The 14,746-nt window shown below is 48.5% G+C and overlaps 1 protein-coding gene across 4 annotated transcripts in view; it reads left to right on the forward strand.

Annotated features, from left to right (window-relative positions):
• UROS (uroporphyrinogen III synthase) overlaps positions 1-14,746 on the forward strand; it is a 34,525-nt gene that overhangs the window by 5,651 nt on the left and 14,128 nt on the right. For 3 of the 4 annotated variants that reach the window (XR_014017249.1, XM_081251459.1, XM_081251461.1), the window contains exons 2-5: positions 9,510-9,598; positions 9,780-9,863; positions 11,457-11,553; positions 14,399-14,473. Coding sequence is in view for 3 of the 4 variants with exons in the window: in XM_081251459.1 (XP_081107585.1) it covers positions 9,510-9,598; positions 9,780-9,863; positions 11,457-11,553; positions 14,399-14,473 (345 nt within the window). In the remaining variant the exon portion in view is untranslated. The remainder of the gene's footprint in view (positions 1-9,509; positions 9,599-9,779; positions 9,864-11,456; positions 11,554-14,398; positions 14,474-14,746) is intronic. The other variant, XM_081251460.1, reaches the window with a different exon arrangement.

Below are 14,746 nucleotides of genomic sequence, written 5' to 3' on the forward strand. Positions count from 1 at the left end.
GCACTAAGTCTGACTTGTCCCTTGCCCAGCATCCAGTACCCAGCATCACAAAGAAGAGACTCAGTGTTTCTTGGGTAAGTAAAAGCAGTATGGCAGAGCCCCTGTCCTGCCTAATTGAGAGCCAACTTTCTGGCCTGGAAGGCCAGCTTGTCCTTTCTTAGTGCTCCTTGTGGCTAAAATTCAGGAGCTTCTACAAGGTGGACAAGGCAGGACAAGGTACACCTGGAACCTCAAGGAGAAAGTCATACCAAAGGGCCTTGCTCATTTGCTCCCCAAGTGCATTGCGTGGCATTCTCCCCTGACTTGCTTATAATCCGGAATGCCCTTCTCCACGCCTACCCTCGCTCTGGTGTCTCTCACGTGTGTATGTGGGGCAGGGGGGACGCTTCTGGAACCTCTCTTGACCTCACTGCCTCCCTTGCCAGTTATGGCCTTATTTCTCCTACTCTTCTTAATAGCATACTCTTCTTGTCTACAATTACATCTCTATGTCCAATTTATTCTGTAACTTATTCTGTTATGAACTGAATTTTGCCCCTCAAACTCCTATGTTGAAGCCCTAATCCCCCAGTGTGACTGTATTTGGATATAAGGCCTTTAAAGAGGTAATTAAGATTAAATGAGGTCCTAAGGGTAGAGCCCAAGTCCTACAGGACCGGTGGTGTCCTTAAGAGGAGGAGACACCAGGGGTCTCTCTCTGCACAAGCACAGAGGAAAAGCCATGTGAGCACACAGCAAGAAGGCAGCAGTCTACAGGCCAGGAAGAGAGGCCTCACTAGGAACAAATCCTCATGGCACCTTGATCTTGGACTTCTAGCCTCCAGAACTGAGAGAAAATAACTGTCTGTTGTTGAAGCCCACTAGTCAGTGGTGGTCTGTTAATGGCAGCCCAAGCTAAGACACACTCCAATCTGTTTTCCTTCTCCTTTGCCAGGATCCCTTCTACCCTGCATCCCTGACTGACATTGTTCGAGTGCTTTAGGGCTCTGTCCTGGGCCCGCTTCTTTCCTATCCATAATCTCACACAGTCCCAGGACTTTAAATACCATCGGTACACTGATGACTCCCAAATCTTTGTCCTTTGACCTGACTCCTTCCCCAAGCCCAAAGCGCCTACCTGATCTCTCCATTTGGACGTCTAGTACCAGTACTCTTCAACTTGTAGCTCTATGGCACAGCTAGTCAATGGTAATATTCATTCAGCACATTTCCATAAATAGAGGAGGATTTACAGTTTACAGCTCAAGGCAGTCAGCCCTGGCTGGGGTGGGCGTGGAGGCGATGGGAGTGAGTTCTGGCTGCCCTGGGCTCTACCCAGCTGCCCCAAGGGCTGAGAGGACCCAGACCCCAGGCACACCTGTGAACCTATTCGCAGGACGCTGACAGGCTGGGGTACGCTGGCGGAGAAGAGGCATTCTCAAGTACAGTCTGTGTCGTTCTTCACGTCCTGACGTGGTGCTCCCGTTCTTGCAGTTGTCCAGTTGGAGTCACCTTGATTCCTTTTTCTCTCTACCCGGTGTCCAGTCCAAGTCAATGCTGTTGGCTACACCTTCATAATATATCCAAGTGCAGTCACTTTTCCCCACGTCAAATGCAAATCTGGTCCAAGCCCATAACATCTCTCACCGAAACTGTTCCGGTATCCTCCCTATTTTACTCCTTTCTACCTTCAGGCTTTTCTCCACACACCTGCGAGTGGTCCTGTGAAACTCTAAGTCAGAGCAGGTCAGTCCTGCGCTCAGAATCCTCCAGTGGTATCACATCTCATTCAGATAATAGGCCAAGTCCTCACCACAGCCTGAATGGCCCCGCACGGTGGCTCTGAGCCCGGGGCCCGTTGCTCCCCCTTGGAGCTCCCTGCGCTCTGGCCCCACCGCCTGGCCACCATTCCCATACTTGCCAGACACTGTGTTACTGAAACCTCTCATATTTCTCGGACAGGAATAAGAGTCTCCTCATTTCTAGTCCTGCATTTTTTCCATTCCGTCAAGCTGTGTAAAACATTTGTGAACATCCATAGCCATTATAAGGAGAGTGACTCCATAGTTTACTGTCCAAAATGGGAGGCTTTTGAGAGTGCAGGTGGGTGCTGTGAGTACTTACACCAGGACAGCAGCTGTGAACTGGGACTGTCTTGGACAGACTGGTTACATGGTCACCTGTATGATCAGGCCACCCAAGGTGACTGTTCTCTTGCTCTCTGCACATCCCCTGCTCGACCAGTCCCTGCCTCACCTTCATCCTACTCACCTGACTGACCTCTCCTCTCAGTCGTAGCGCCTATGATGTAATCAGTAAATGCCTACGTACCTGCTCCTGGCGCCAGCTAGTGATTTTTGAAATCTTTGAATCCGAACCATCTCCACTATGATAATTTATCAAAGGGACAGCGAGGGGCGGCCCCTCTGCTGGCTTCCCTGGCAACTGATGAGCCAACCTGACGTCAGTTCTCCCCGTAACTGGTAACCGCCCTCTCCCCCAGGTAGCAAGGACCGCTGCCATGTCCTTCCCGCTGTCTGCCACACACGGTGGGGTGTCACTCCAGGACCCCGCTTCAGACATGTAAGATCCCCTGTCCGTTCAACCCCTGCCACACACGGTGGGGTGTCACTCCAGGACCCCGCTTCAGACATGTAAGATCCCCCGTCCGTTCAACCCCTGATGTCTCTGTCGCTGACTCCGGGCTCTCTCTCGGTCTTGAGGCTGGGCAGGCCTTCAGGGTGCAGCTGAACTTTGCCCCAACTATAAGGATAAAAATTCTGACATCTCCCCCACTCTGCCTGCCCAGAATAGAAGAGGGCTGTGGTGAAATCCCTTCCTGTGTTAAGTCTCAGGGACTCGGGGTAGAGGGAAATAAATAAAACATAATTAAGGTTAAACCCCAAATGAAAAGCTTCATAGTTGAGTGAAAATGTCACGCTAAGTACTAGTTCACGTGGAGGCTTATCACCCACAAGGAAAGGCTGTGTTGCTGCTTCCAGTCTTTAGATGGTGTGATGGGCATGAGCTGGTGGGGGGAACTGAACTCAGACCCCAAGGCCTGGGCTCAGTACTGGCTCTGCCTTGGACTTCCCATGTGAGCTCGGGCAGGTCCCCCTGCCACACCCCAACCTCAAATTCCTCAGCTGAAAAGGAAGGATTGGCCATGCTGGGAGCACACACACAGGTGCTTTTTCTTAGGAGACATAGTCCTGTAGACAGCACCAAAAATCAGCTCCCCTCTGTCTAGTTGCCTAGGGCTTCTGTAACACATACCACAGAGCACATGGCTTAAGCAAAAGAAATTTATTGTCTCCCAGTTCCGGAGGCCAGAAGTCTGAAGTCCAGGTGTCCGTGGGGCATGCCTCCTCTGAAGCTTCTAGGGGAGGATCCTTCCTTCCTCTTCCAGCTGCTGGGGGGCCCAGGTGCTTCTTGGCTTTGGCAGCGTCTCTGCAGTCTCTGCCTCCTTCACATGGCCTTCTGTCTGTCTCTATCTGTGTCTAGATTTTCTTCTCTAAGGACGCCAGTCGTGTTGGATTAGTCACAGTTATATGGGGCACTCTAATCCACCATGACCTCAGCTTAACCTGGTTATATCAGCAAAGACCCTATTTCCAAGTAAATTCACATTTGTAGGTGCCAAGGGTTAGGACTTCTTTGGAGGAGCACAGTTCCATCGGTTGTGTCTTCCAGGAGAGCTAGGGCACCTACACCTTTGGGGCTGGCTGTGTTTCCTCTGTGGTCCTAAGGATGGGAAACCGTGTGGGTGAGAAGTAGCAGTGTTTGTCTTTCTCACTCTTGTTGGCTACATTTTGGAAGTGACAGGAATGTGGGTTTCTTGAGCTAGGAATGACAGTCTGTGCTGAGCTCTAGAAATATCCCGGTCCTTCCTTTGGCCTGTGAGAAATTGCAATAATGCCACCATCTAAGCCCCCATGATTGTAGAAAGCAAGCCATTGGACAGAAGCTGGGGACTCCAGGCAGGGAGGTCGTTCCTGGTTCACAGAGCAGCTGGTGATCACGTGTGCCTTCACGGACCCAGCTACCCTGTGAGCCAGGCCTCCCCTGGCGAGTGTTTCCTTTGCTACGAGCTGTTTCTGTCACCTGGTCCCTGGGCCTTTGCTGCGGACCCTTGGGCACTGCAGGACGTTTTGGGAATGCTCATCCCTTTTTGAGAAGGTATCTGTAGACCTTTCTCTGAGCCTTTGGATTCTGCCCTGGGCTGGATGTGCCCAGTAGTTCAGGGACTGGTACCTGTCCATTATGGGGTGTCGGGGTGAGGGAACACTCTCAGCTTTAAACTCTCAGTTACTGAGAAAAGTACCAGGGTGTTAGCACGGCTATCTGTGCGCACGTATCAGTTGATCCCTTTCTCAGTGAACCTGATGACATGGGCTTTGGCGTGGCCAAGAAGCATCAGCAACGGTTCCTCTTAATTTTACGTTAGAGATGCTTTGAGCAACGGCAGAAAAGGGACAAGGGTAGTATTTGATTTTTATTTGTTAAGTCCTGCAGCCCATCTCATGGAATTTCTTAACAGTTATCCAGGAGGCATCAGTTTTATTACCTGAGAGAACCACAGAGTAGAACCCAGAAGAAATATTTTCTGTTTGCAGGGGGTAGATTGGTTTTGCCCTCACACGTTTTCGTTACCAGACTAAGCACTTTGCACTAGAGTGATACTTTATGTCTTTTTAAAAAATTATCATTAATTAATTAATTTATTTTTGGCCACGTTGGGTCTTCATTGCTGTGCAGGCTTTCTCTAGTTGCGGTGACCAGGTCATTGCGGCGTGCGGAGCTTGGGCTCTAGGCACGTGGGCTGCAGTAGTTGTGGCTCGCGGGCTCAGTAGTTGTGGCGCAGGGGCTTAGTTGCTCCGCAGCATGTGGGATCTTCCCAGACCAGGGCTTGAACCCATGTCCCCTACATTGGCAGGCGGATCCTTAACCACTGTGCCACCAGGGAAGTCCTTTATGTCTTTTTACCTGTCTGTCTTCCCAAGCACTTGGGTGTGCAGCACAGCACAGGGGTAAGAGCATGGGCTTTGGGGCTGGGCTGCCTGAGTGTGGCAGCTCTGCCACTCATTGGTCCAGGGACTTCTGGTGAGTTTTGTCCCCCATATGCCACAGTCTCGTCATCTATAAAGTGGGATAAACCTCATAGCTTTAATGCACGTAAAGCTTCTAGAACAGTCTCTGGCATGTAGTAAGCGCTCAATAACTGGGTAGCTGTTGTTGTTATCTCCTTTGAGTCACTCAGCGGCCTTGGTAGGGCAAAGGTTATTCCCATTTGACAGGGGAGAAAAGAAGATCACATCACGGACAGCAAAGCTGGTCTCTTGGCCCTTCATCCTGTGCTTGTTCTGTGACCCCACACTTCCCTCCTTGTGTTGCCCCAGAGAGAAAGGGGAAGAGAAAAGGGCAAGCAGAAAGGAGAGAAGGAGAGGAGAAGTAAATCCATCAGCAAGACGCCTCCCACTGGTACTAAGCTAAATCCAAACTCCCTAACAGGACCGGATGAAGCCTGTCTCCCCACTCTCCCCTGTACATTCCAGCTGCCGCAGACCTCTCCCACCCCTCAGGCATGCCAACCTTGGAGCTTAATCCTACTCAGGCACCATGTCTAAGTCTAAGCATTAGGTCCTCAAGAAAGCCATTCTGGCCTCTGTATTAGTTAGGATATGGGTTCCACTGCTCTAACAGAAATCCAAATAACAGTGGCTGAAACAGGATAGAACTTTCCTTTTCTCTGATGTAAAAGCCCTGGCTGACAAAGGGGTCCTGCTCCTTCCGTCACCCCCAGGGCGTTACCCTCCCCTGCAGTAGAAGGGGCTGGCCACCTGGCCCGCATTCCCGCCAGCCGGGAGGCAGGAGGGGGAGGGCAGGGGCGCAGCACTTCCTGCTGAGGCAGGACCCGGAAGTGTGCACGACGTCCCTCCGACGTCCATCCTGTCGGCCAGAACCTAGTCACCTGGCCACATCCCGCTACACGTTTTTATCTTGGGCAACCACGCGCCCCGTTATTATGAGGGGTTCCATTCGTATGAGGGAGAAGGAAGAGTGGATGTTTGGGGGCAAGTGGCAATCCCTGCCACCCCTCCTAGTCCAGATAAGATGTGCCAGTTATGTTTCCACAGCATCCTGACTTTTCTTTCGTAATGCTCGTTGCACTATGACTCTGTCGCTATTTTTACTTATTTGTAATGTATCTGTTTTACCCTCCCATTAATATGAGGGCAGGAATCGTATTATATACCCGGTGCCTGATTCACAGTAACTGTGTACGAATATTAGTTGACTTCCTGATAGGATTTCACAGAACAAACCAAGCGTTTAGGTGGGATTCAGAGAAGGAAGACGTTTATCTTCATCCTGGTCCCAACCATTTCAGACCAGGCTGTGGACAGATGGTCTCACGTGGAATCACGTCGGTTCATCCTGTTAGCTCTGCCTTCAGTGTGAAATCCATGGTCCAGCCGCTTAACTTCCCTGCTCCTGAGACCACGTGCACGCCTAGTCTGTGGTGGCCAGCCTTGCCCCCAAAGCCTGAGGTCTCTCTGAAGTGTAAATCCCATCACTGTCACTCCTGCTTCAATCCTTCCAGTGGATTCCCGTTTCTCATGGAACCAGAGCCTCCCTTATCCTTTGCTCTTGAGCCACGCCTACCCTTCTCCCCTGGGGACACCCTGAGCCCCTTTCTGACACTTGAACATTTCTGCCCCTGCTGTTACCATTCCGATCTCAACTCAGATTCTCCTGCTCAGAGGGGTCGCCCTGGAGAGGTAAACCCACACCCCAGTCACCTCTGCCACGTCACCTCACAGCCTGGAGTGCTTGAACTTGTCCACGCCTCCAACAAATAACTCAGACCGCACCTCCCTGAGGGAGGTCCCAGGCGTCGCTGCCTGAGACCACTATAGAAACACTTGTGTGAGAAATTGGCTCCTGGTATCAGAAAGTAGTACTAACAGATGCTTTGGAAACTTGGGGATGTGTGTCCCGGAGCCTAGGACCAAGGTGGGGGGTCTGTGGCCGCAGGATGCCTGCTTCACGGCATTACGCTCCCACTTTTTAATGCCCACAATAGTTGCTTGCTTTGCACGCCGCAGAAAGATTTATGCAGAAAATGCCAAGTTCTACCTGCCACTGAGTGACCTGCCAGACTCCTGGAGCCCCCAGATTGGAAGGTGTATCAGTCAGGGTTCCACAGAGAAACAGAACAGTAGGGGCTATGTGTCAGGAGACTTAGTGCAAGGAATCGCCTTGTGCAGCTGTGAGGGCTGGCGAGGCAGGGCTGAAATCCCCCGCACAAGCTGATGGGCCGGGCAGGCCGGGCTAGGGCGCAAGCTGCAGCTGTGGCCACAGGCGAAATGTCTTCTTCCTCAAGGAAACCTCAGTCCTGCTCTTGAGGCCTTCCTACTGACTGAACCAGGCCCTCCCTGATTAACAAGGATCATCCCTTTTACTAAAAGCCAGCGTGCACGTGGTCTCAGGAGCGGGGAAGTTAAGAAGCGGCTGGACCGTGGATTCATGTTGAAGGCAGAGCTAGCAGGATGTACCAATGTGATTCCACGTGAGACCATCTGTCCACAGCCTTGTTTGAAATGGTTGGGACCAGAATGAAAATAAACGTCTTCCTTCTTTGAATCCCACCTAAACGCTTGGCTTGTTCTGTGTGATCCTTTCAGGAAGTCAACTTGATCAACTTGTCTCTAAAATACCTGCCCAGCAGCACCTAGGTTAGCATCTGTGAATAAATGGGGAAAATATCCTCGCCAAGCTGACACCTAACAGTGACCATCACTGAAAGGGAGATTGCTGATTTCTGCGGGAGACACATTCTGAATAACTTCAGGAAATGATAGAAACGATGCTACTGCCCATTTCCCCAAATGCCCCGTCTCTCTAGCTAACAGCTCGACAGCAGCATTAATTGAACTTGATTTCATAATTATTATTAGTTCACCCAGGTTTGGTTGCTTAGATACAGAGCAATTCATTTGGAGACGATTTTCCTAAGATGTCCCACAGATACTATAATGTTCCAGAAATATGTTCAGTAATAATTTATAAGTAATGGCTCCCAGAGTTAACACATTTCTGCTCCAAGCAATATACTTTCTTTGACTACTATCAACCACTGTATAATATTTATTAAGTAACTAACTGGTAGTCTAATGCTACTTGTGGGAGATAGTCTGCATTTCCAGCAGAGTTTATTTTGCAGGTCTTCGACAGTATTTGATTTGAGGCTTTTGGGATGGTTATAATGTGCTTTTACCCCCTTGACTCAAAAGGAATTTAATATTTATTGTAAAAAATTGGGGGGTAAAACAGAAAGAGGTAGAGAAGACAATAATCACCCTAACCTACAACCAAAGAATATTCTTTCATATATATGTATATATAAAATCTGTAAATCGTACCTTAATGCAATTCTGAACCCTGCTTTTTTAAACTTAACATTATTTTGTGATTAAATAATCCATATAATTAAGTTGTTTATGAATATTTTAATGACTTCATATAACTGTACCACGATTTATTTAACCATTTTCTCATTGTTAGATGTTTACATTGTTTCCAATTATTTGCAATTATAAAGAATACCAGGATACAGACTTGCAACTAGTAGTTAAATAAGCTCTGGGTGGGGGGGGGGGAATCTAACGCACAGCATAGTGATTATAGTCAACAATACTGTATTATAAACTTCAGAGGTGCTAAGAGACTAGATATTAATTGTTCACACCACAAAAAAGAAATAATTATGTGAGGTGATCGAGGTGTTAGCTAATGCTACGGTGGTAATCATACTGCAACATACAAATGTATTAAATCACATTGTACACCTTAAACTTGCACAATGTTATACGTCAATTAAAAAAAAAGAATACCAGGATGAATATCTTTATGTTAATCTTTGCACACATTTATGAGTGCCACCTTCGAATTTATTCTTGGAAGTGAAATTATAGGAAGAAGGGGTATGAAGTATATAAGCCTGTTGATAAATATCAACCAACTGGTTTCTGGGTTAGAAAATTCTTGAAAAATTCTCTCATGATACTCAACCACGTTTATAAAACATCATTTGAGAAGCAGAAGAGTCAGTATAGTCATTTCCTAAAGAGCTTATGAGCAACTGAGTATATTTATCTTGAAATGGAAGTAATTATTTGTTTCCTTAAAATATAAGATGCTCATTTCTATATTTGTTATAGATACAACCCAGAATTTGCATCAGTTCTCTTCTGTGAGCCTTAAATGTTTAGCTAGCACACTGCCTTTCCCTAATGGCTTTCATCTGCCTTTCCAAGTGATATCAAGTGCCAGCATGCCGTCCCTGGGCCTTATCGGTGACAGGGTCTTCAGAAGGAACAAGCCCATAAACGCCAAGTCATTGTGTGCGAGGGATAGGCCGCTTCAGCCAGCAGCTGATTACCTGCTTCTGGCGCCCAGCCCAGCTGACACTGCTTAGGAAGAGGCTTTGCGATCTAATTAAGATCCGTTTCCCTGGTCTGCCACAGCACCCTGTAAAGACTGCCAGGCAATAATGAAGGTTCTTCTACTGAAAGACCCTAAGGAGGACGACTGTGGCCAGGATCCGTACATCAGGGTAAGTAAGTACCTGACACACCTGGTCCCTGAAAGCCCAGCACTGCCTCGTGATTGAAGTCAAGGGGAGGGTCCATCTGCTAAAACTGGGGAACTGGCACAGAATAAGCTGTGAAATAGGACCTTTTCCTTATTTTCCAAACAACCCTGGCCAATTCAAAACCATATTCTTTTACCTGCAGGAATTAGGATTATATGGACTCGAAGCCACTTTGATCCCTGTTTTATCATTTGAGTTTTTGTCTCTTCCCAGTTTTTTGGAGAAGGTAAGATTCATCAGTGTCTGAGCACCATCGTTTCTGAATGAGACACGTTTGGTTTCTGTAGAATCCTGCAGAATTCTAGGGGAAGGACTCGTTTGCTAGCCCTCATCTCACTACCCAACTGTAAAACAAGGACGGCACGAGCGCACCTGCTCCAGGACTTGGCTGCTACTGGATCCTCAGCCCAAGCCTCTACCAGTGCCCCCAGAAAGCCACCCAACCTGGAGGTGGGCCTGTTAGGAGGCCTGGGAGAGCCAGTCATGCCGAGGCACCAGGCCTGTGCTGCTCTCGGCCATGCAGACCCTTCACCTTCCTCCTGTCATTCACTCCACGCCCCTGCCCTCAGCAAAGCGCAGAGCAGCTGTTGTTTTTCCCCAGGTTGGGCAGCTTGGCGGAGTTCTCCAGCAGATAAGAGGGAGAGTTGGGACTGCTTCCATGTATTGGAGCGATAGTTATGGCCAGGGACAGTCCCAGGAAAGCCCTCCAAGTGCTTCCGATTAAAGATTCAGGGCCCAGCACCCCAGGCCCCATCAGTGTGCACCCCGTCACTGGACATCTCCCCGGGGGCACCGTTCTGGACACGTGGGCCCAGAGCCAGGGCGGCTTCATGGGACTGGTGTGCCCGGCCCTGCCCACCGGGCTCCCGGGCTGCTGTGAGCATCAGGTTCACCCCCGTGCTCTGCATGTCAGAGCCCGCCCGTCACTCTGTGGAGGACCTCTCTGCCATCTCCCTTCGCTCTGAGCTGAAGATTGAATTATTCATTCAACAGTTTACTCAGCAAACATTGATTTGGCATCTGCCCTGGGCTTGTGTGCTGTGAGGACTCTATAAGGGACCCACGTCGCATGCTCTTCCATAAGCAGCTTTAACAGGGAACCAGAAAAACACTAGAGTCTCTGTGGGAGCTTCTTCATCACCCCCAGCCAGTTCGTTTCATGAGGGGCTTCCTGGACTCCCTCTCTGAAGCTCCGTTGGGCAGTGAGTGAGCGCACGGGCTTGGGAATCACAGGGGCGTGAGCTCAAGTCCCGGCTCCGCCCCTCGCCTTGGACTAGTTCTTTATCCTCACCAAGCCTCTGTGTCTTAATCCGTGCGATGCAAATAGTGCCACCATCTCACGGGGCACCTTCACAGGTTCAGTGCAGGATTATGTGTAGAACCGCCCAGTGCCCAGCTCAGAATATGTGTTCAGTAGATTTTGTCACCATTTTTATCCTCAAAAACCAGGGCTTCAGCATGGATATCACTCCTTGAATATTCCAGCTTTCTGATGGATGCAGGTCAAGTCTACCGTCCTGCCTGCACCCCAGCCACAGCCAGGCTGAGTCACATTGTCCCTTGGCTCCGTTACACCTGCCACCCTGCATCACACTGGCCTCTCCCTCCCCAAGACTGTGAGCTGCTTGAGGGAAATGCTGTGAATTTACCTGTATGTCCTTAAAGGCCTAGAGTAGTTCCAGGCGCATAGCAAGCTCTGTCTTGAGTGGATGGATGGATGGAATTAGTTTGCCTACTACTATTGTGAAGCATTTAGAATTCTGGAAAATGGTGAACTTGACTGTCAAATAAAATGCCTTTGCTGTTGTTTGGTGTGCAGCTCTCTCATCCTGAAGGCTACGGGGGCCTCATTTTTACCAGCCCCAGAGCAGTGGAAGCAGTGGAGCTGTGTTTGGAGAAAGACAATAAAACCGAAGGTGAGGGTGGCTCTGCTGTGAATGCCACTGGACTTTGCTTTCTCCCGTTGGTGACACTAGGTTCCAGAAATAGCTGGACTTCAGGTTTGAGAAAGTGCAATGACTTTTAGTCAAAAAGTATTTAGGTACCAAGTTACTTCGTGCTTTTGGAAGCTTTGGAGGAAGCAGAAGATGAAATTCCTTCTTCTAAGCTGTTTCTTAGTGTCCCACATGCAATGACATGTCACATGGTAGCCTTCTGACGGGGGTGAGCGCTTCGTGGCACTGTGTCACCAGGAAGTAGGAGACGGGGCTCCCTCCTAAATGCCCAGACGGGTGCCGCTGGGGGGGGGTCTCCCTGTGCACCCACCAGGTGGTCACAGTATATGGGCGCCAGTCTCTTTCCTCACAGGGACGGTGGGAAGGTCCAACAGCACGTGAGAACAGTGTGTGCCGAGCCAGCACTCGAGGACATGACCCCGCTCAGGCCTCCTTCTCGCTTCCTTCCCTCTCTGTCAGAGCCCGACTCTCAGACTGAACACCACCTTAGTCTCTCCCATCAGGCAGCTTTGAGCTAACATGTGTGGAGTGCCTGCTGCATACCAGGCTCTATGTTAGCTTGACATTCACGATCTCATTCAGTCCTGGACCAGCCGGAGGCTCACCTACCATGGTCCTCATTTTACAGATAAGAACGCTGAGGCTTGCGGAGAGTCAGCACCTGTCCGAGGCCCTGGAGCCAGTCTGTCAGGCCGGACCAGCTCCAGTTATACTAACAGGTGGAGGCAGCGGGGAAGGTGGTTACCAAAGGGCTTTGCAGCCAGTTAGGCCCGGCCTCAGGTGGCCATTCTGACCTTGGCGGCTTCCTTGACCTCGCTGAGCCTCAGTTTCCTTGTTTGTTAAGTGGGCACAATAATACTTGCACCCCAGGATCGTCACTTCTGCCACTAGTTAGAGCTTCTCTAGGGCCTACTCTGTGCCACACCGGGTCCTAGATGCTTTATCCCTGAGGTAGGTATGATTAGTATCCCCACTAACACATGAGGAGCCTGTAGAGCAGAGGGTGAGAAACTCTCCAAGACCACACGGTCTGTAAGTCACTGTTGTATGATTCTAGCTGCAGAGTCTGAGTCCCAAAGTGAAGCATTCAGGACATCTCCTGGGGTGTGGTGAGCACTGAGTAAGTGACAGTGCAGAGTGGTCACTATGCGCTCTCTTTACAGTTAATTAGGCTTTCATTATAGCCAAAACCCCACCACCTCGGTGATTTCATATACACACTTAGCTCCTGCTGAGGAGGAGGTCTAACGCTTTTCTTAAGGGTGAGGACGCGTACTGTCCAATCCTCAAGGCAGCTCAGAGCCGGAAGTACTGTTATGTCCAAAATGGAGAAAGAAGACTCGAGATGGAGACGCGTGTGTATCCTCTCCCAGTGGTGCTTCAGGAATCTTGGTCTTACCGTTGCGCTTTCCCTTTTGTATGTGTTTTGAGGATGAAGATGATGAAAAAGAAAAAAAAACCCAGCATGGACACCATAACTTTTTATCGTGCTTTATAGTTTAAAAAACATTTTCCCATGCATTGTCTTTTTTTCTTTTTTTTGATTGAAGTATAGTTGGTGTACAATATTATTTAAGTTACAGGTGTACAATATATATAGTCCATACATTTTCTTACTTTGATTGTTACAACAACTCTATGAATACAGGCAGGAGAGGTATAGTTAATCCCCGTTATCTCGACAGGGAAACAGAGGAGGTGGGTCAGCTGACTTGCCAGGAACGAGCCCAAGTTAAGGGGCAGAGACAGCTCTGAAGCCGGGCTTGCTCCAGCTCATATCTACTGTGATGCTTGGAGAATGGTTTGTTCACGTGCTGTAGATGATGTTTAAATAAATATTATTTAAGTTTGTGGGGTAGGAAAGGAAAGAAGGTGAAACTCAGTCTTTTATTGCTTTCTAAAAGGGAATTTCTCACAGGAGTGTAAAGGGTGGAGTAACACTATTGAATTTAAGGGAAAATTACATTCATAGTCAGATCTTAGGAAGGAAGAAGTAGTGTTTCCTTATCTTCTGAAAGGATGTTGAATGCCGAGTGGCCTCGTGATACATTTAAACTACCCACTTTTTCTTGCTTTTTCTTTAATCCATGTTTAAAGACGTTTATTTTTCATCACAAAATGGTAGTGTTCTCTATTAAATTGTGTTTGTTTATGAACCTGATGTTTATTCACTTCTTTGCCCTAACAGATAAAAGAGCCTTCCCATCTGAGACGACAGTCTCTTGACTGCTGTCAGAGTTATATCCCGAATAAAACCGGTCATACTGCTTTATTAGACATGGACGTTGCCTCTCTTTCACGACCAGTAATTTCTCCTTTAACAGTCTAGATTTTGGGGGGACATCCCTGGCTGTCCAGTGGTTAGGACTCAGCACGTTCACTCCCATGGCCCCGGGTTCAGTCCCTTGCTAAGATCCCGCAAGCTGCATGGCACGGCCAAAGAAAAAAAAAGAAAAAAGTCTAGATTTTTAAATTTTAATATTACCATGCGAATTAATTCTTCAAGTTATGTTTACTAGTATACATTAAAAAGGCTTCTAGTGCCAACTGTGGAAATGATTTAATACTTAACGCCTTCGATAAAGAAGGCATATTGAAACATTGGCCAAAGTGATTTTTAAAAATTTGCCTGCAGAATATGGACAGAATATAAAAATGGAGTTTAGTTTGAGATGCTGTTCTTTATATTTGGTTATTAATAATTTGCCTTGCTCACGAGTTTTTTAGGATGAACAAACAGCCTTGGGCAGCCGTCCAAACGGCCGCTTTGGTATTTGCAACTCACATCAAATTTCATGTTTTACAGTCTGGAGAAAGTCTCTGAAAGAAAAATGGAATGCTAAGTCAGTGTATGTGGTGGGAAACGCTACTGCTTCTCTAGGTAAGCAGTCAAGGTACAAATAAAACACCAAAGAATGACTGTGATATTGTGATTATAATAAGAAATATATATTCGGTCTTTGTCCCTGTACCTGGCACAGAGCTCCTAAAATCCTTGGAATTTCCTGAGTGATAAAAAAGATAAAGTGGGGCTTCCCTGGTGGCGCAGTGGTTGAGAGTCCGCCTGCCAATGCAGGGGACGCGGGTTCATGCCCCGGTCCGGGAGGATCCCACGTGCCGTGGAGCGGCTGGGCCCGTGAGCCATGGCCGCTGA

Source organism: Mesoplodon bidens (assembly GCF_964165515.1).
Source record: "Mesoplodon bidens genome assembly, chromosome: 1".
Lineage (NCBI taxonomy): Eukaryota > Metazoa > Chordata > Mammalia > Artiodactyla > Ziphiidae > Mesoplodon > Mesoplodon bidens.